This window comes from Vespula pensylvanica, chromosome 1 (genome assembly GCF_014466175.1).
Source record: "Vespula pensylvanica isolate Volc-1 chromosome 1, ASM1446617v1, whole genome shotgun sequence".
Taxonomy (NCBI): domain Eukaryota; kingdom Metazoa; phylum Arthropoda; class Insecta; order Hymenoptera; family Vespidae; genus Vespula; species Vespula pensylvanica.
This window is the reverse complement of record NC_057685.1, coordinates 17,702,917-17,722,916: the sequence shown is the minus strand read 5'-3', so window position 1 is coordinate 17,722,916 and position 20,000 is coordinate 17,702,917. Positions and strand designations below refer to the sequence as shown.

The 20,000-nt window shown below is 35.0% G+C and overlaps 1 protein-coding gene across 10 annotated transcripts in view; it reads right to left on the bottom strand.

The window, feature by feature from the left end:
- LOC122637151 (tensin-3) overlaps positions 1-20,000 on the bottom strand; it is a 155,995-nt gene that overhangs the window by 57,528 nt on the left and 78,467 nt on the right. For 7 of the 10 annotated variants that reach the window (XM_043829110.1, XM_043829128.1, XM_043829119.1 and 4 more), the window contains one exon: positions 6,527-6,721. In XM_043829110.1, coding sequence (XP_043685045.1) covers positions 6,527-6,721 — 195 coding nt within the window. Of the gene's footprint in view, positions 1-6,526; positions 6,722-10,955; positions 11,063-11,110; positions 12,760-13,169; positions 13,689-20,000 lie in introns of those variants that run through there. The other 3 variants (XM_043829151.1, XM_043829146.1, XM_043829138.1) reach the window with 3 other exon arrangements.

The following is a 20,000-nucleotide window of genomic DNA, read 5'->3' as shown; positions in this document are numbered from 1 at the left end:
ACGTGTAAAAGGATTATTGGATGGAATTCACTTCTCTGTTATCGATCTCTCGATCATAGAATATTTTTCTCCGATCGGAATATCCGACCAGTTAAAATCTTCGAGAATTTTTCATATTCGGAGTAATTCGTTCGGTACCGGTCACACAATTTTTCTTCGGATATTAGATAATATCAATTTTCTTTAATATCCTGGTATTATTTCTAAAATTGTCGGAGATAAAAGAAAAAAGAAAGGAAAGAAAAAGAGAGAGAAAGAATGTCTCCGTTCAAATTAAATCAGCTTGTGAATCCTCGAAAAAGAGAAAGAGAAACAGAGAAACAAAGAGAGAGAGAGAGAGAGAGAGAGAGAGAGAGAGAGAGAGAGAAAGAAAGAGAGGAAAGAATAAATGTCTTGAAAATTGGAAACTTTAAATGTCCTTCCTTTTTAGTTACGCCGAAACAAAATTGTAAAGTCAGTTAAAAAAGGAAAAAAGAGAAAGAAAAAAAGAAACACATAGATATAAAATTCGCTAAAGGTGAAAGGGTGTGAGGAAGGCGGAACGTTACATTTTTCACTTCCGTCCGACAGAAAATCCTGCTTGAGAAAGGAGGCATTAATCCTTCGGAAAGACGTTTGAGATCTCGCCAGAGGTGAAAATCGAAGGAGTGAGATGGTTCATAAATTTCGATGCACTTAGTCGCAGCTTCGGAAGGTCGACCCTCTATACTGTTGTTGCTCTTTTCGATGGAACAAAAAAAAGAGACACACATGCACATACACGAGGTGGGAGAGGGAGGGAGAAAGAGAGAGGAGAGGAAAGGATAGTGAGATGACAAATCGTTTGTTACGGAAGGATGAACCACCACGGTGGTGGTCTGTTACCCTCATTCAACATTCTCCGTTGGCTCGAGAAAATCCAAATTCTGATAAACGACCTACACGAGAAATACGACGAAAAATTCGTATATGAATTTAATATTACAAAAGCATATCTTGTTTCCCTTATTTCCGTAAACATTTGTATCCATTAAACGCCTCCCTATGTAATAGTATTTTAATATAAACGCACATGCACATACAGATCATATATAGTCAGTTTGAATAATAATATCGACTTCAATCAAATTAGAAACAATAAAATTATTCTGTCATGTTGAAATGGTGAAAAAAAAAAATTTAATGTACTTAAATAAGCGATTACTTACATACTTAAAGCGTTGTATACCTAAATTGTATTAATAGATGAAACGCGAAACATTTATGTCAGAAAAAAGATTTTCCTACTTCTATATATCAATAAATTTAATCAGTGCTCAAAATCTAATCAGAAATTACGATGTCCGATGTACGACAGGCACCCACTAGGAGGAGATTACATTGGTCTGGTGATTCTGTGCCGTTGGTTATTCTCTTCCTTTCCCTTCTCTCATTTTATTTTTCGTCCCTTCGTAATGTTCTTCAGCATCTCCCCTGATTCTCCCCATCCTACTTCGACCCTCCACTACACCCTTTTCCTATCTTTCGTTCGCGTCAAAGATCGAACACAGGAAGCCTTCCTTACTCTCTTCCTCTCTTCCTTACTTTGCTTCAACCCTATCTTCCGTGCCATAAATAAAATCTCAGTGTTCTGTGTTAGAGTTTATATGCGTATGTGGATACGCGCACGAGCTAACAGATGTTAAGACGATGAAAACTTGCGTCGTCGACTTCATCCTGCTGTTTTCGACTCGGTGAAAGCACAAAACACACTTACACCCCCGCAATAAACACACACATACACACACACAAATTGTTTTGGAAATACGAACTATCTTTTTTCTGTTTTTTTTTTTCTTTTCTTTTCTTTTTTTAGTTGTTCTCGTTTTTCACTCTTTCGGTAAAGTTGCTAAAGAGTGTGGAAAGAAGGATCGTTTCGATCGGAGATGGATACTTTCCAAATAGTGGTCACTTTGTGAAAGCTTAGAAAGTTAATCGCCGATTTGCATAACAATTTCTGTGCTGCAGATAAGTATATAGAAATGCGTTTAAGAAACATTTGCATTGAAATCATTCTCATAGATTAAAAGACACAGTGATATTATTTTTATTTGGAAATCATGAAACGATACTAAGTTTGAAACTATGAGTGAAAGATTAGATCGGATCTATCGAGGCCGACGATAGGAAAACGATAATAGTTCGTTGAACCGGCAAAGAACTTTATTGGTAAATTGATACGAGACATTCGCGTTGATTTAACGGAACTTCTCGTTGAATAGAAATTTTCATGAGAGAGATGGATAAAGAGAGAGATAGAGAGAGAGACAGTGGAGAAAATATTGAATAAAATTCGATTAATCTAATCTGCTTTTCCATTTATTCTTTTATTTTACTTTTTATTTATTTTTTTTTTAAATTCCTTTTTTTAATTTTTTGTTCTATTTCCGTATAAATCGAGATCAAATCGCGTACTACATGTAACTATTGTCATTTAAAATTAAAAAAGTATCGATTTTAGATTCGAATCAGCTATCGTAATATAAAAACGTATCTTTCGTTCGGTACCGGTATTGTGAAGTGAGAAAAATAGGGTGACCCGTTTGTACATAGTTATATATATAAAAAAAGAAAAAAGAAAAAAGAAGAAAAGAAAACGAAAACGAAAGAGAAAAAAATAAAGAGAACCGTTCTCTCCTTACAAGATAGACAGAAATCGTATAGCCAGCTGCACCATTAAGCAGCACGTTCTTACCCCCACAGTCCTCTTTTGGACGTTTTAACAAACCCTATTTTCCAGTCCCTCTTCTTTCGGCGAACGACAAACGAAAAGAGACGCAGGACACGCGTACAAATTTTTTCAGGTTCAATGGTGGCAACAAGAACAGGAGCAACAGGAAGAGAATGCCAGCTGCAAAAATTTGTCAAAGACCTGCTTGCTTCGATCCCCGTACATACTTACGTAATTGTACCACCTTGATATTTTATTGAGGAGAGATGGGTGGGGAAGAGAACGAACTTTGTTATTATAATAATGTATAAAAATATCATTAAACGATAGAGGATCATTTAATTCGATAGTTTAGATTATTTCGATAGAGAAACGATTGGAATGATTGGTACGAACGGATCGATATGATCTATCGATTGAGACGTTAATTATCGAAAAGATAGATAATATCCATCCTGTTATTCTAACTCTCCACTTCAATGGAAGAAGAACTCCTGGTGAGTTAATTAACTTGTAGGCAATGGAAGGAAAGATACAAGTAAGTAGGTACCTAGCTATATCTAGCAAAAACGTCCGAGGATTAATCATGACCTGGTAAGGCGAGGCTCTCTCTCTCTCTCTCTCTCTCTCTCTCTCTCTCTCTCTTTTTCTCTTTTTCTCTCTTTCTCGTACACTCGAGAAGACCTACGCAACCGGCATAGAGGTAACTTAAGTTTCTGACTTCTTGGCAAAGTAGTTCGTTATAAGACGACTCAGGTGGTATGCGTAACGTAATTAGAAGAGAAAGAGGGAGAGAGAAAGAGAGAAAGATGATGACCTGTGTTCACTGAGGTCTTCTACGTGGACTCGTATCTAACAAAGCATCGTCTTTCCTTCCTCATTCTTTTCTATCCATAAACGAAAATTTTTCATACTACGTATTGTTTTAATTTAATCAAAACAAAAAAAAAATATAATAGAAAAGAATTTTACGATCGCAATACCTGGAACAATGTTCATTATCTGTATCATATGATATTTTAACGAGCTCGCGTTCTAACCAAGGTCAACTTAATCCGAGTCACGAGGTTATTATATCCGATGAGTAGTCATAATTGCTTAATTAGGTCGGCGTTTGCGACCCCAAAAAAAAAGAAACATGCCCGAGATCATCGTGCGTTCTTTCTCGGGGAAAATTATACGAATCGATGATGTCATAGGACCGACCTTGTTGTTGATGCGACGTATATACATATAGAAATATTCTATGTATATATATAGAGGTTGAGTCATCATCGAAATCTGCGATTTCTCTTGTTGTTAAGAGAAAAACAAAACAAAACGAAACAAAAATACAAATAAAAATTTTAACTTATAACGTAACAACTTTTCCTCATTTTCCTATTAGTAATTCATCGAAGTCAATTTTATTATTAAACTAATCAAAGAAGGAGAAAGAAAATGCTGAACAAGCAATTATTCTCTATTCGAAAGTTTCCGGTCTAGGATCTACGAAGTTCGTTCGTTCAGTTCAGAAAAACTTTTCTATTTCCTTTTTTTCTCTTTTACTTCTTCTTCTTCTATTGAAAGAGTTTCAATAAAACTGAGACGTATATCTACGTATAACCGAGCGAAAGATGAGAAGGAAGAGAAAGAGATAGAAAGAGATAGATAGAGAGAAAGATAGATAGATAAATAGAGAGAGAGAGAGAGGGAGGGGGGAGAGAAAGAGAGAGTAGACAAAAAAAGTAGAGAAGAAATCTAACATAAATGACATTTAATCACGATTATCTACTTTAAAAGCTCTCCTTTCGAACGTTTGATATTGTCCGTTGAAGAGAGACAGACAGAGAGAGAGAGAGAGAGAGAGAGAGAGAGAGAGAGAGAGAGAGAGAAGGAAGGAAGAAAAGGTAAATTCAATTTGTCTGGATATTCGTATATAAGTTAGAGAGTATCCTGGTTTCTATAAGCTCGATAGGTTCTCATTAGTGACAGCTGACCTAGAATTGAGACTCAACGACGTCTTCGTCGTCACCGTTGATAATAAAACAAAAGCGACCAGCAATACCACCAGCAGTACCACCAGCAGCACCAGCAGTACCAGCAGCACCAACTTCGTGTAGAGTACGAGGTTTGTCGTCGTCTTCCTCATCATCATCATCGTCGTCATCGTCTTCGTCGTCATCATCATCATCGTTGTCGTCGTCGTCGTCGTCGTCATCGTCGTCGTCGTCATCGTCAATGAAGGTTGATACCCTCCGAACGGTTCAATTGGATGTACCACTTGCATACCGATAGTCTTTGCCTTCGGGAAACAATAGGTTTCGTCCCTTGCTTGTCTGCCTCTCGATTGAACGCAAAGCCATGTATGTATGTACGTATGTATATATGTGCCGATGGTGAAGATGCGCGAGAGCACACCCTCGACAATCTCCATCTCTCTCTCTCTTCATCTTTCTCTCTCTCTCTCTCTCTCACTCTCTCTCTCTCTCTCTTTCTCTCTCTCTCTCTCTCTCTCTCTCTCTCTCTCTCTCTCTCTGGCTCTCGCTCTCGCTCGCTCACTCTCTCTAGGTTCTATCTACCCTGACCTACATGGACGTAAACTCTAGCAGGCTTCATCGGTATTTTGCCTTCCCCAGAGAATTTCAGGATCCGTTTGGATTCCCGCTGGAACTCACGTCAGTAGATTCACCTTCTCTTTCTCTCTTTCTTTCTTTCTCTCTCTCTCTCTTTTTCTTGATATTTACCCCAAGCCCTATACACGCTGTAAGAGAAACAGAGAGAGAGGGAGTCCTCTCTTTTACATCGTATAATATAGAGATATTTGTGGGCGTATGGATGAGCGGGTACGCGGATAGCGGCAGAGATAAAACTCACTTACTACCCAACAAAAAGAAAATCTTGCCTATCCCATTCCGTGATTTATCACACGGCACTTTTCTGACCTCTCTGACCGTTGAGAGAAAAAGAGACAGAAAGAAAGAGAGACAGGGAGAGAGAGAAAGAAAGAGAGGGGAAGAACGCGAAGGAAACGTCGTTCTTTTCACTTCCAACGAGAGGATTGAGATAATATCTGCGCCATCTGCCTCGATTCATAATATTCCGGCTAGCCGTTTTAGTCGCCGTTTCACGTTACTTCGTTCGTGAATATCATTCTACTTGATAAAAAAAAAAAAAAGAAAAAGAGGAAAGAAGAAAAAGAAAGAAGATATTTTACCGTTTACAAAAGAGAAACTCTCACTTTGGTAAAATAACGTGATATTTGAATATCAGTACTTCTTTTCTCCACCCCTTCCTCCTCCTCTCTCGTTCTCTCTCTCTCTCTCTCTCTCTCTCTCGCTCTTTCGCTCTCTCTGGTTCTATATTTTTTATTATTATTCTTAACTCGTAGAACGCGTACGAGTAAGAATAAAAAAACTTTCTATGAAGAGCTCGTTCGTTTCGTAGGCAAATTTACATTAGTCGAGTATGGTCGTCCAATTCAAATTAAGTTACGAAAGAGAGAGAGAGAGAGAGAGAGAGAGAGAGAGAGAGAAAGAGATAGAAAGATAAAAAAGTGAACAACTGTTCTTTTGAATTTGTTTCATGATAAGACAAACGTAGGAAAATATATTCTTATAATCTTCTGTATATATATATCTATATCTATATCTCTCTCTCTCCCTATATACATATATATATATAATATGTATATATATAATATGTATCTAATTACTACAGACAAACAAACACACACACACATATATATATAACGATAACCAGACACGTTAATTACGATGAACAATTTGCTCGTCTAATTGGTTACAGATGTCAAAAGATTTAATTTTCCAAAATAAAAAATAGGTTAATTTTACTTACCATTACTTGTTGACCATTGGTCGGACTAGGGCTCGGACTGGGTGTTGAGTTTGGGGTTGAAATGTCACCCGATGCTGGAGACGGCGAACCACCACCGACGGTGGTAGCAACACTGCCGACGGTCGGAAATGCTCTCGCTGGATCGGCCTGCCATTGTTTGTGTATTTGTTGCGAGGTGTCCCGGAAACGCGCACCCTGGTGACCCAACAGAAACAGAGAGAGAAGGATGGATAAGATTTATTTTCGATCGATTCCTGGAGTTGACATTCAACGTGATAATGAATTTAATTTTAACAAAAGATTTTTTCTGATTCATTAATTATGTTTGATAACGTTAAGAAAGGATTTTTTGTAAAACTGTTATTAAATTTAAAAGATTAATTTTTATTTTATTTTATTTTATTCTATTTTTTTTATTTATTTATTTATCTATTTTATCTCTTCGAACTTGGAAAGTAATATATTTGAATCGGTACTAGGCCAGCACGTTTCTCTATCATATATTATAATATATTACGTTATTTGCTAGATAGTAGGTAGGTGCTGATTACGGAAAATTTTCTTGTTGAATGTACGAACGAGACAGTTATATGTATATACATATGTGTTTTTATGTATATATATATATATGTGTGTGTGTGTATATATACATATATATACACACATATGTATATGTAAGTATATCTATATGACTGCTCTACTTTTATCTTATTTCTTTCTTTCTTCCCTCAATTTTTTCTTTCTTTATCTCTCTTCTTATTCCTCCAACGTAATTACAGCGTGTAAAACGCGCGAAGCACACTCGGTGACCGTGTTGAAATAGTCCATGTTGTTACGCATAATCTTATGCCAGAGGCCTGTTCCGGCAGAAGAAGTAACACTTGCATCCTTGAGGAATTGGATCTTACATCTACGAATCGTCATCGATAGTCAGAGTTATTACCATTGGTTCGATGCTCTACGATTCGATTAGTCTCGGATATTTGCCTTTGAACAATCGTCCTATCGCGAATGTGATCGGTCTGCTTCGTCGACTAGAAAAATCTTATTCGAATGCTATCGAATAACTATGTATGTATGTATGTAAGTATGTATGTATGGACGTACGTACGTGTTCTTTAATTCATCGCTAAAAATAATCTCTCCTCGTGTTCGTTTTATCTTTATTGAAAATGTATTTCTGCATAATCGAAAATTGACGTAAATAATTTGTATCAATGCGAATTTTATTTATCTCTATAGTATAGATCGAGTCTTTGATAATGATTATTATTCCTTCGTAAAGAATTAGTATGCGAATAAGTGAGAGGTTGAACCGACGTATGTACGTACGTCTCTTAGAAATAGTCCGTCCGTAAACCCCGAGGCAACTTATAAAATATCGCGTGCGCGTGTCCGCGACCCCTGAAAACGTAACTGCTCTAACGACGCGGTAATTACGCTTGTGCAACGACATACCGCGATAACAATTAGCATTAGGATAAGAGTAATGGCGACGCAACGGTGAGGTTGGCTTCCTCTCTCTCTATAACGCCCATTCCCGACGTTCTTGTTTTCTTGAAAGTCTAATTAAGAGGACACTCGGAATAATAAACAACAAAATAAAATTTTTCGTGCTCTTTTTTTTGGTCTTTCCTTTTCTCTACCTGTATTAACGTTAACGTAAAGTCCCTTTCTTTTTTATTTTTTTATTTTCCTCATTTTTTCTTTTATTTATTTATTTCTTTTCTTTTTGTTATTAACGCGGAAGATTTTGTTCAGTAATGCATAAAGAATCTCTTGTTAAAAAGATGCAAAGACGATTTATCGTTGTTAAATTTTTTATTCCTGTACTAAATGTTTACGTAAATATTTGGAAGATATTTGCATTAATCTTGATAGTTTTTCTTTCGTTATTAATATGACGATGCAAATATTTTTTTTTTTTTCTTAATACTGAACGTTAATAATGCATAAATATTTATTAAAGACGAATGATGTTTCTTATTAAATTTTCTTTTCATTTCTTCTTTTATTTTTTTATTTTTTTTCTTCGAAAAGATATTTCTATCTATAGTAGATATTTACTTCGAAGCAAAGCCGCAATTCGAATTCTTGCGATTCGTAAATCACGTCCGTGTGTGCGCTCGCTCGCTCGCTCGCTCGCGCGCACGATGCGTCTCCTTGGATCGATGGGCCAGCCTACAAAAGCTATTTATACGATCGAACAGAGTATAAATATTTAAAGTTAGTCGCTCTTGATTCAGCACGAAATTCGAATTTATTTTCAATGTTCCGTAAATGGATTTGATTTCTTTATTGTTCGACTATCGATAAGAATACGTATTCGAGAATATCAAATTATCGAGTATTCCTTTCTTTCGATAATAATCGATACGATCATGATACTAATCGATTATTTATCATTGCAACAACTTAGATACGTTGCTATCGGATTTCGTATTGGGTATTTAGGATACTTCCGTATAAAATATTATCCCTCATATTTTTCGAACTAAGAAATTTCGAGTTGTCGGATATAATAGAATTTTTCGTTACTTCGTTTTATTTTTCGTTTTATTTTTATTTTTTCCTTCTTTCTTTTTAATATAAAAAAAAAAAACGACGAAGGTTCGACCGCGAGAAGCACCAAAAATTCACAGACCACACGATACACGTTTTCTTCTTTTCTTTTCTTTTTTTTTTTGGATAGATGCCAGGGTAAAAGTGAAGCCTTAAGGTGCGTTCAAACAAAATCGAGGAAAAATTGTACCATGGCAAAATTCTCGATCGAAATTCAAACGACTCGATATAAACTATACGAAAAAATAAAGATACAATCGGTGTAACTGAATTATAACTTCCTGTTCCAGTCGAGAAAATCTTTTACCCTTTTTTCACGAAGATACGTATCTTTCTCCTTCGAGAAAAAAAAAGAAATAGAAAAAGAAAAAGAAAAATCTAAGCGAAACGAGGAAGGAAAGGAGCATAAAATTCTCATGAAACTTTCATCTCTCGTTCGAACATCCGAAGTAAATAGGAAAAACTGTGAAATGCGTAGATTCGTCGAGCTTATACTTTCTTTACAACTGCATACATGCGCACGTATATTTGTATGTATTATGAAAAAAAAAAGGACAACAACAACAAAACATAGAGAAAGAAAAAGAAATACAAGAGAAAAAGAAAGACACATCCTTTTGAAACGACGTACTTTTAAATTTTTACTCGTAATAAAAAGAAAAAAGAAGGAAAAAAGAAAAGAGAAAAGAACATAAAACACTTATGCGAAGTTGGATAAGTATTGTTAAAAGCAAAGAATTGTTTCTCGTAAGAAAGAAGAAAGAAAGAAAAAAGAAAAAGAAAAGAACATTAAAAAAGCAAACAAACAAACAAAAATGTACTGATAAGAAAGAATACACGTTTCTGAATACATACGTGTATGCGTGTTGTATGTTTCGCATATAAGAAAAAAAGAAAAAAAAAAGTAGGAAAGAAAGAAAAAATAAGAAAAAAAAAGAAAAAGAAAAAAAAGAAAAAGAAAGAAAGAAAGAAAGTAAGAAAGAAAGAAAGAAAGAAAGAAAAATCGGATAAGCCTCTCGAATACTCTCGCCTGTGTCGATTCCCACTCGACTTTGTGAGAGTAAAACGATAAAATCGTGTTGTAATACGATTCGACGATAGTATCATTAATGGCAACGAAACCGAATCGTCCGTCGTTGGTCCAACGTTACGATATACAAAACGAAATTCGAGAGAGAGAGAAAAAGAAAGAGAGAGAAACGGAGAGAGAAAGAGAGAGCTAAAGATTTAACCACAATATTTTTTTTTCTATTCGATCGAAGCATACAATTTGCTTTTGTTTTTTCCATTATTATTATTATCATCATCATCATCATCATCATTATCATTATTATTATTATTATTATTGTTATAATTATTATTATTATTCTTAAAGCGAACCCTTTCTTTTTTCTTTTTTTTTTTAACAATATTCATTCAACTGCTGTAACTCATTTCCATGTTCGCTCTTAGTTACTTATCTAGAGTTAGTCCGAGTTAGGATTATACGATAGATAAAACTTGATTTTTTAACAACATCGCTATCTCTTTCTCTCTTTCTCTCTTTCTCTTTCTCTCTCAATAGATAGAGGATCCCGCATATTCGCTTTAATCGGGCTAACGTGACGTAATCGCGAACGTCCTTGAGATAATTTGCTGTTTTCAAAATAAAATTTACCAAGCGTTCTTTCTCGTTCTTTTATCGAGGTTGACTTTATCGAAGTCGACATTAGACTAAACTTTGGTATGTTTAATGTACGTGTTTTATATACTTACGAATATTTATGTTTTTTTCTTTTTTCTTTTCTTTTTTTTTTTGTTATTATACAGTTTAATCGATCAATACTACACGATCTATGTCACCAAGGGAACATTATTTACCGCCTACCTCGCTAAAAAGATCCTCCAATTCTTTTCGAGATACTTTTGCCTTCATCCCTCGGGCATTCTTCGAACGATCTCCTTTTATCGATGTCTTTCTCCTTCTCTCTCTCTCTCTCTCTCTCTCTCTCTCTCTCTCTCTCTCTCTCTCTTTCTCTCTCTTGCTGTCTTATCTTTTTTCTTTTTTTCTGTTTTTCCTCTTCAATACAGAAGAGAAAAAAGAAACGCAAGCAATATATATATAGAGAGAGAGAGATCGAAAACGTAGTCTCGAGGATTAGAATTCTTCGAATATCTTAGACTCTATCCTTCTTTCTTAGTTTTATTTATTCAACGTCCGTCCTTGTTCAATTTTATTCTTCCTTTATATTTCTCTTCGTTCACCAAGAAAAATCCTTCCCACTGTCCTTCCTCTATCGTTTCTTTCTTCTATCATCCTTCGAGTCCGTCGATCTATCTCCTTCTTGTTTTATATTTTTATTTTTATCACGAAGTTAATGTCCATCGAATGATTTTGTTTCTATGATATTCGGATCGAAAAAGATAAATGAAAGTTTAGGATAAAGAAAAAGAAATAGAAGTGAAAAAGAGAGTAAACGAGTCTAATAAAATCTCTGGATATTATGTTTTTAACGTAATAATATTTTATCGGGCGTAGTCGATAATCGTTGTACGGCCATATGCAAGCGATCGTACAAAAATAATAATTTCCCGATATCACGAATTATCGGTATTTAACAGTCGACCGATTTCTCGCAGAAACTCGCAGAAACTCGCTTTGTAAACTTTCTCGTTGGAACAAATTCATGTTGCGTATAAGTTTGATAAAGAAAAGAGAAAAAAATAAAGAAAAGAAATATCGATCAAAGACGATTTCGAATTCGTTTCGATCGTACGAAATCGAACGAACGAACGATTATTACGTTGTCGCAGCGAACGCGTTCGTTAAACTTTTCGAATGATTTCTCGCTGCTCCATCCGTCGATTTCAGTGACGATAAACTCGCGTCGAGTAATTAACTCGGAAAGTAATCACAAGCTTTAACAGACCACTCTCTCCCTCCTCGAATCATAATTGAGCGAGACGCTTCGTCCTAATTTCACGAACACTTATCTTCCCTTCACACGCTCGAGTCTCGTATATGTGTATTTATGTGTGAATGTGTATATGTATGTATATATGTATGTATGTATGTACGTATGTATATATGTATGTATGTATATATGTTCGAAGACAAAACGATTCTCTTTCAATGAAATACGAAAGAAAAGAAAAGAAAAGAAAAGGAAATAAAAGGAAATAAAAGAAAAGCTAAGGAGAAGAGAAAAGAAAAAATTAATAAAAAAACAAAAGGAAAAGATTTCGCACGTTTCGTAGACTATTGTTAAAATATGACTTGTCCGAGTAACACCCACGTGAAATCGCGACGTTACTGTACTCTTTCCTTTCCCTCTCTTTTTCTCTCTCTTTCTTTCCTCCTCCCACTCTCATCCGTTACCTTTCGACAGGTACTTCCGTTCTTTTGCATCTCGCGTTTCACGTCGGTGCCATATTTCGGTCGCAACGATATCGATACGCGCGTAGAAAATCCATACGGTTTCTCAATGGCATCGACAATAATAAAAAAAGAAAAAAAAAAAGGAAAAAAACAATGGATATTCAACGAACCGACGAACGTAGTTGGCGAGTTATCACGGAAAATGTCTTTGACAATTTCTTATGTAAATCTTTCCTTACGTAATCGAATTTTTATTTGTTAAATTTATTTGTTATTAATATATCTAATATGAAATATTTCTTTTCTTGTTTTTTTTTATTTTTATCATACGTTCGAAGTGAAATTTTTTGAAGGGAATAAAAAGTATGTGAAAGAAAGAAATAAAGAAAAGAAAAGAAGGAAAAAATAGAAAAGAAAAAGAAAAGAAAAAAAAAAGAAGAAAAAGCAATGAAATCGTTTGCCGTTATTGTAATCAACTACGGAGTTACAACGATATCCGTCCCTGAGAACATCGGATTCGCGTCATTCATTCGCGCTCATAAGAAAATACGCGACGACGCACGCGTGAAATAACGAAGCCTCGTGGGAGACAATTACGTTCGCTAGCTAACTCTTAAGCGCGAAAGAATCATTCGTTGTCATTGTATTATATAGGTAGATATGTATATAAGATTATTCACTAGGTATTACATAAAACGATAGAGAATCAAAAAGGTTTACTACCATTCGTCATTCTGATCGTTTCATTCTGTCAAACAAATATTTTCTACGATAGTTTTCTCCTTTTTTTTTTTCATCGATCCCAAAGCACACCAGCTTCGATTATTTTTTTAATTTTACGATATAAAAAAAAAAAGAGAGAGAAAAAATGATTATATCGCACAAAAGTCGGGCATAAAAATAATTTCTCTTTTCGTCTTCGATATCGTTAAGTAATTAATCTATCCAATATGTCCCACACTGATGAATCTATCACAAAACACCTTTCGAGAGTCGAACGCGCGAACTTGAGAACTGCGTAATTGCGAGATAAGATTAATCCCAGAAAAAAAATGTTTAATCCATTAACGCGAATAGGAATGTGACTAGAGAACGAACGTAACGAACAACGAATGGACGAGGACGACGATGACGATGATGATGATGATGATGATGATGATGACGAGAACGACGAGAACGATGAGAACGACGAGAACGACGACGACGACGACGACGAGCAGTCTCGAACGTGCGCTTACACGTATGCGCGTATCGCGACTGGCGCTGTTCTCTCTTCCCACAATACACAGAGAGTGTAAAGAGAGAGAGAGAGAGAGAGAGAGAGAGAGAGAGAGAGAGAGAGAGAGAGAGAGGCAAATACAGAGCTGGCAGATCGTGCACGGCACACGCTCGTAAGAACTCACGAAGAGATGTCGTGTATTTTGCTATGTCGTTCGACCCGAACATCCACCGAAGTCGATCCTCTTCGGTGTGTTGCATCTTCGAGAGCAGCGAGCGCATCATTTCTCGTCTTCGTCTTCTTCGTCCTCTTTCTTACCCATAAGAAAACTGCCGGGTCGTATAGGGTCGTCGTGGTCGTCGTCGTCGTGGTCGTCGTCGTCGTCGTCGTCGTCGTCGTTGTCGTCGTCGTTGGAGAACTTGATGATGATGATGATGATGATGATGATGATGATGATGATGATGATGATGATGATGGTGGTGATGGTAGTGGTGGTAGTGATGGTAACGGTAGGGAACAAACATAAACTGTATTCACGTTGCAACCGTACGTGCCACACGCTCGTGTTATGCTTCTTGCGTAACCAATCGAAGCCTGCGGATTCGTCCGAGACTATACTACTACTATAATACTATTACGCATGCCAGACGACCGATAATGCGCTAAGAGTTCGAAGGCCGATATGTTTTTCTTATTTCTGCGTCATACTTCTTCATGGATTCTTTTGTTTAATCAGATAAATATGTATGCATGCATGTACGTATGCATTATATTAATAATGAATTAATAAATGATATCTGATTTGAAATATTAATATTATTTATATCGAGTCAATATTGAGATTTTCGTAATATCGTTTAAATATGTTTTCAATTTTCATTTGAATAAATTCAAAAGGTTTGATAAAGGGTAATATCTCAGAATTGTTAATACTAATTATTGTAAAGATAATAAAAATATTAAAAACTTCGACACTGTTTTTATGTTAATATCAAAACATTCAGTATTATATATATCGAGAATTAAAAAAATAAAATAAATTAGATTTTTTTTTAATTAACATCTTGTAATATTTACAATTTATCCAACCGGATGGATACTCGATAAATTGGTTAAACGAAGGAATAAATTAACAAATACATTATTAATAATGAAAATATAAGTAATATTGAAAAATTTCGACATTAGAATCAACATATTGACTAATTTCAAAAGCTTATTGCGAAAGAACATTGTTTGCTTTTTAAAATCAATTCTTTAAACTATCTTTCATAGTTGTTACGATATTAAAAGGTAAAGAAGGAAAAAGGTTTTCTCGTCAACGTCCCACGCAGTTCTTCTATTCTTTACCTCTCTGGGTAATGTACGTTCGTTTGCACGACGAAAACGACGACGACGACGACGACGACAACGACAACGACAAGGAGAAACGAGTTCTCTTCTGTTCGTGCCGACACAAACATAAACGTGTGAACGAAAGAACGAAAGAACGAAAGAAAGAATGAAAGAAACGAAAGGACGAAAACGAAATGAAAATGAAATGAAACGAGATGAGACGAAAGAGTCAAAGGTAGACAAACGTGATCGAGGATCATCCGCTTGGTTACAATGTGTATTCGCACGACAGTAAGGAGAAAATGACGATGATGTGAAACGATCTAACGAATTGTATTCGTTTGAGTTTGAGACTTGGTCATAAGAAAGAATAAGAAGCTTTTTCGAGAAGCTACTTATATGGCTTACAAGACATTGTTATTACTAATGCTCTTTACCATGATCTTCTCTAACATATGATATGCTCGTGTCTCGTTATATCTATTTAATAAAAAAAAAATTCTATTCTTATTATCTTTGCGTTATATCCGATTTCTTACTATTAACGAATTATCGGATGTAGTTGAAAAAAAAATTGCAGAATATGAATATAAAAGATGGCTCTGGGAATGTGCACATATATATATATATATATATGTGTGTGAATATGTATGTATGTATGTATAAAATCTCGACAAATTTCTAATATCGAACAAACACGTATCAATCATCTCTCTTTTTTTCTTTCTCTTTCTTTCTCGTGAATATAATCTTTCTACTATCCCTACAAATAGACAAGAATGATGCAGACTCGTAGTAAAATCGTGCCAGAGTCATGAGAGTAAGGAATAGGGCTAAAAATGACCTACGAAATGGTCGACATGAAAGAGAAGAAGGAATGCAAATATACATACGACGAAGAGAGAGAGAGAGAGAGAGAGAGAGAGAGAGAGAGAGAGAGAGAGAGAGAGAGAGAGAGAGTGAATGAGAAAGAGAAAGACTAGAAGTCAGACTGTGTTCGCGCATTGCTTATGTATCCACGTGGGTGGTTGGTTAAAGTGGGTGGCTCGCTGCTTCGTTGGCTAGCTGATCGGTAGAGAAACGAAGTACCGGCTCGAGTGCCTACTGTGCCGAGAGACTCGACGAGCTCGTAACCTTTCGTTTACCTTTCTTTCGACCTTCGAACGAGACGAGGTGAATACCCGAGAGATCTTGAAAGCGATCTTAAATCGATTTTAGCGACATCCTTTCGACTTTTATCGATCTACGATTAACCCTCCATGCTTCCAACTACGAGATTTTACTATCGTAAGAAAAATATCGTTCGATATTCTCACAGACTTGAAACGTTCTATATATTTGTTATATATTATAAATGTATACCTAGGTATAAAGGATGTTACACAGTTTGTCAATATTCATAGCGTCATAACTCGATGAAATATCGATTAAAAGGTACACTGTGGGTACACGTTCGATTGATATTCGCTACAACTTTTGTTAAGCTTGAAATATCGATTTTTCTGTTAAAAAAAAGAAAAGGAAGAAGAAAAATTTGTCATTGACTTATATGGATAACAACGTTCTCGATGAAATAGTTAGCTCAATATTTTTTTTTGTCTCGCGAAAAAATGATCTAACAATTTTTATTTGTTTAGAAATATTTGTTTTGTAAAATCAATAAGGATTGGACATATTTGATCGTATTGTTTAAAATGCGACACCCTGTATATACGTTTTACAGGGTAAACCACGGTGACTGAACATGCAGATATTCGTTCAAGGCCACGCCGTGTCGTCGTAGTTACCTTAATCGCAACGTTAATTCGATTTACGAGTAGCTCCGATCTTTCATAAGGATTTATTGAATGACGAGAAGGAAAGCGGTCGTACTGGATTTATAATCCCGATGTCAACGTTAATAAACGATGGATTATCACTCCATACACGACGATTGCGCAAGTATAATGCTAGAGCATGTAAGTTTTACATGGTTTTATCGAGCACCGCTTGTCAGGCATACTCTGGATTATCGCAAAGTGTAGATACTCTTTCTAAGTGATGCCAATTCGTTCGGCCGTCTAACATATTCTGAACTGGTCGAGTCGTTAGACATTTTATTTTGCTTTTTATCCTCGCTTGATTTCTAACGTGAATTTCCTACGAAAGATATACTTAAATCTGACGAAGAAAAAAAATAAATAAATAAAAAAAAGCAACGAATATCGTTAATATTTCGTTTTTTTATTTTCTTTTTATTCTTCTCTTCGTTCAGAAAAAATAAATCAAACGCAACATCGATTTGAACGATTTTTTATTTTATCGATCATTATCATCGTATGCCAATGATGGTGTCTAATTATGAAATGAAATCGATATCACTCTTACGATTAATCTTGTTGAATTTATTGAAGAGTGAATGATGATATCGGCTTCACGAGAGAAATACCGATTGCGTTTTATACGAATCGTTTGTGATTCCGTAATGTGTTAATGAATCGACGATGAAATTCCAACGAAGAAATTCGTTCGGAACGATATCAACTATACAATATCGATGGTCGAGGTCGATAAGAGTTAAAATGAAAGAAAAGAGAAAATCGATATATAACGCGATTAAATGAGCGAATCGGCCGAAGAGATCAATCGAGTACTCCAAGGTCGATGTAACTACGCTTCGTTAAATCCAATCTGAACGATTCGATCGAGGGTGGCTTCGACTTTAATCGGGATGAATCCATCCGGTCGACTTTACTAAGATGATCAAGATCGAACGCTTACTGTCTTTATACATATATATATATATATATATATATATATATATATATATATGTGTGTAAAACTAAATATCACCAATCTTATTAATTATATAATTTAAATAAATGTTTTAAATAATAGTTACTAGATTACAAGGGAAAAAAATGCGACGTTTATCATAGTTATTTCGTAGACATGTAGACTATTGTCAAGATCTCTTATTCTTTTTTTTTTTTTTTATGGAAATCGATACTTCAAATCTAAGAAAAGTCATAGAAAATATCAACGCAAAATCAAAATATTTGTATGAAAATATTTAATTTCGTAAGCTCTAGGGATTTTTGATCTTTTCTAATGATATTTTTAATTGTACAGATCTACTTTAAAAATGTGTATTTGTTGTGTCGTGCAGAAAAAATTAAGAGATGACGAATATACACGTCGAGTACAGAATATATGTAGATGTTGTAAAATTGAATGAAAAATAAAAAAAGAAACAAAAATTCAATAAAATACGTCTCAGTACAGACAGCTTGTCTTGCCTTGTAGTGTCGTGTCCGCGTCTTTTCCGCGTCGTATACTTGTCGTGTCAGCCTTGTTTCCGCATCGATTCCGCGTCGTTTTTACGTCTGTATCGTTTAACTTGCGAACGTACATAATTATTGACTATACGAAACAACGGCGGATCTCGATGTAATATGTTACAGTAATCATAAAGAAATAAAATAAATAAATAAAATAATACCTAAACAATAATAATAATACAATTATTTAATTTATAAATTCTTTCAATATTTTCTGTCTCTTAATATTCGCGTATATTAAATTATTTGATAATTAAAATATATAAAGAAATGTTTCTACGTGCTATTCGAATATTAAATCTTTTCTATCGATTGTTAAATCGCATGTTATTTTTTTTTTCATCCAGACTTTTACTCACGTAATAAATGAATGAATGAATGAACTAGTCCGATCGAGACGATTCAGAACTCCGTAGGCGGTCTCTTATCTCTTCTCGTAGTACTACGAAGCCTTTCCTTGTTTACGCGAGATAACGCACCGATCGATAAGGGACCTTTTATGTGGATGCTGATCGTCTCACTGACCCACTTTTTCACGAAGAAAACGCTTAGATAAGCACGCGCCGTTTTTCGGTCTTCCTATACAATGCTTGTCATTCCAGAGATCTTGAAACAGATATTGCCTATTCGTGTTCGTCTACATTTTCTCGAGCATGTAATTATGCACATGCTAAATCTAAAGTTCATATAGAGTACACGAAAAAATTTTTGATGATGATAATAATAATAATAATAATAATAATAATAATAATAATAATAATAATAATAATAATAATAATAATATTTGTTATGTATACGAATTATGTGATGATAATGTAAAAAATTTGTTTCTTCGTTTTTCCAAATAATTATTTAATTAACTGAATCAATTAACGATATAATCTTTTTGAAATTAATCGAACGATTCGATCGTACTTTGGTAATTCTTGAATGGGAACTCTCGTGGACGAGAGAATACTCAACTGAAAATGAGTAGAGAGTACTTCGAATACACACATATGCATACCTACACGATGCATCGAGAGGCTGAGAAAAGATCTTCAATTGCATTCGATGGTTAACAAATTATCATCATCATTACCATCATCATCATCATTATCATCATTATTATTATTATTAATCGAGATTACTGAAACGTGCAAACGCACAAATTCTCGTTAATTCCATTCGAATTGTATAAATTAAAAAAATGTCAATTACACGTTTTTACGAATATATCTATCTATGTATTTCGTTTTTCATTGATATCAGTGTGAACGCATCTTTAGGTTGATCTTCCCAAAGAGGATGAGATCTCGGTTTATTCGACGTAGTAGCCCGAAGGGATGAGAGAGAGAGAGAGAGAGAGAGAGAGAGAGAGAGAGAGAGAGAAGTAAGACTGGGCTAGCTCGTTCGCCGATGTTGTGGTAGTCCAAGGTCGTCAGGATCACGGCGAGGACGCGGCCACGGTCGCCGGTTGAACCAATCGAGATGCATTTGCGAGATGCAATGTTAGAAAACAAAATAAACAATAAAAAAAGAAATCAAATAAAATAAAATAATAACAAATAAGAAGTAATAAATAAAAAATAAAATAATAAAAAAAAATTTTTGAAAGAAACAGAGAGAAAGAGAGAGAGAGAGAGAGAGAAAGAGTGAGTATAAAGTATTCTGCGTTTAATATTCTCTTTCTCTCTCTCT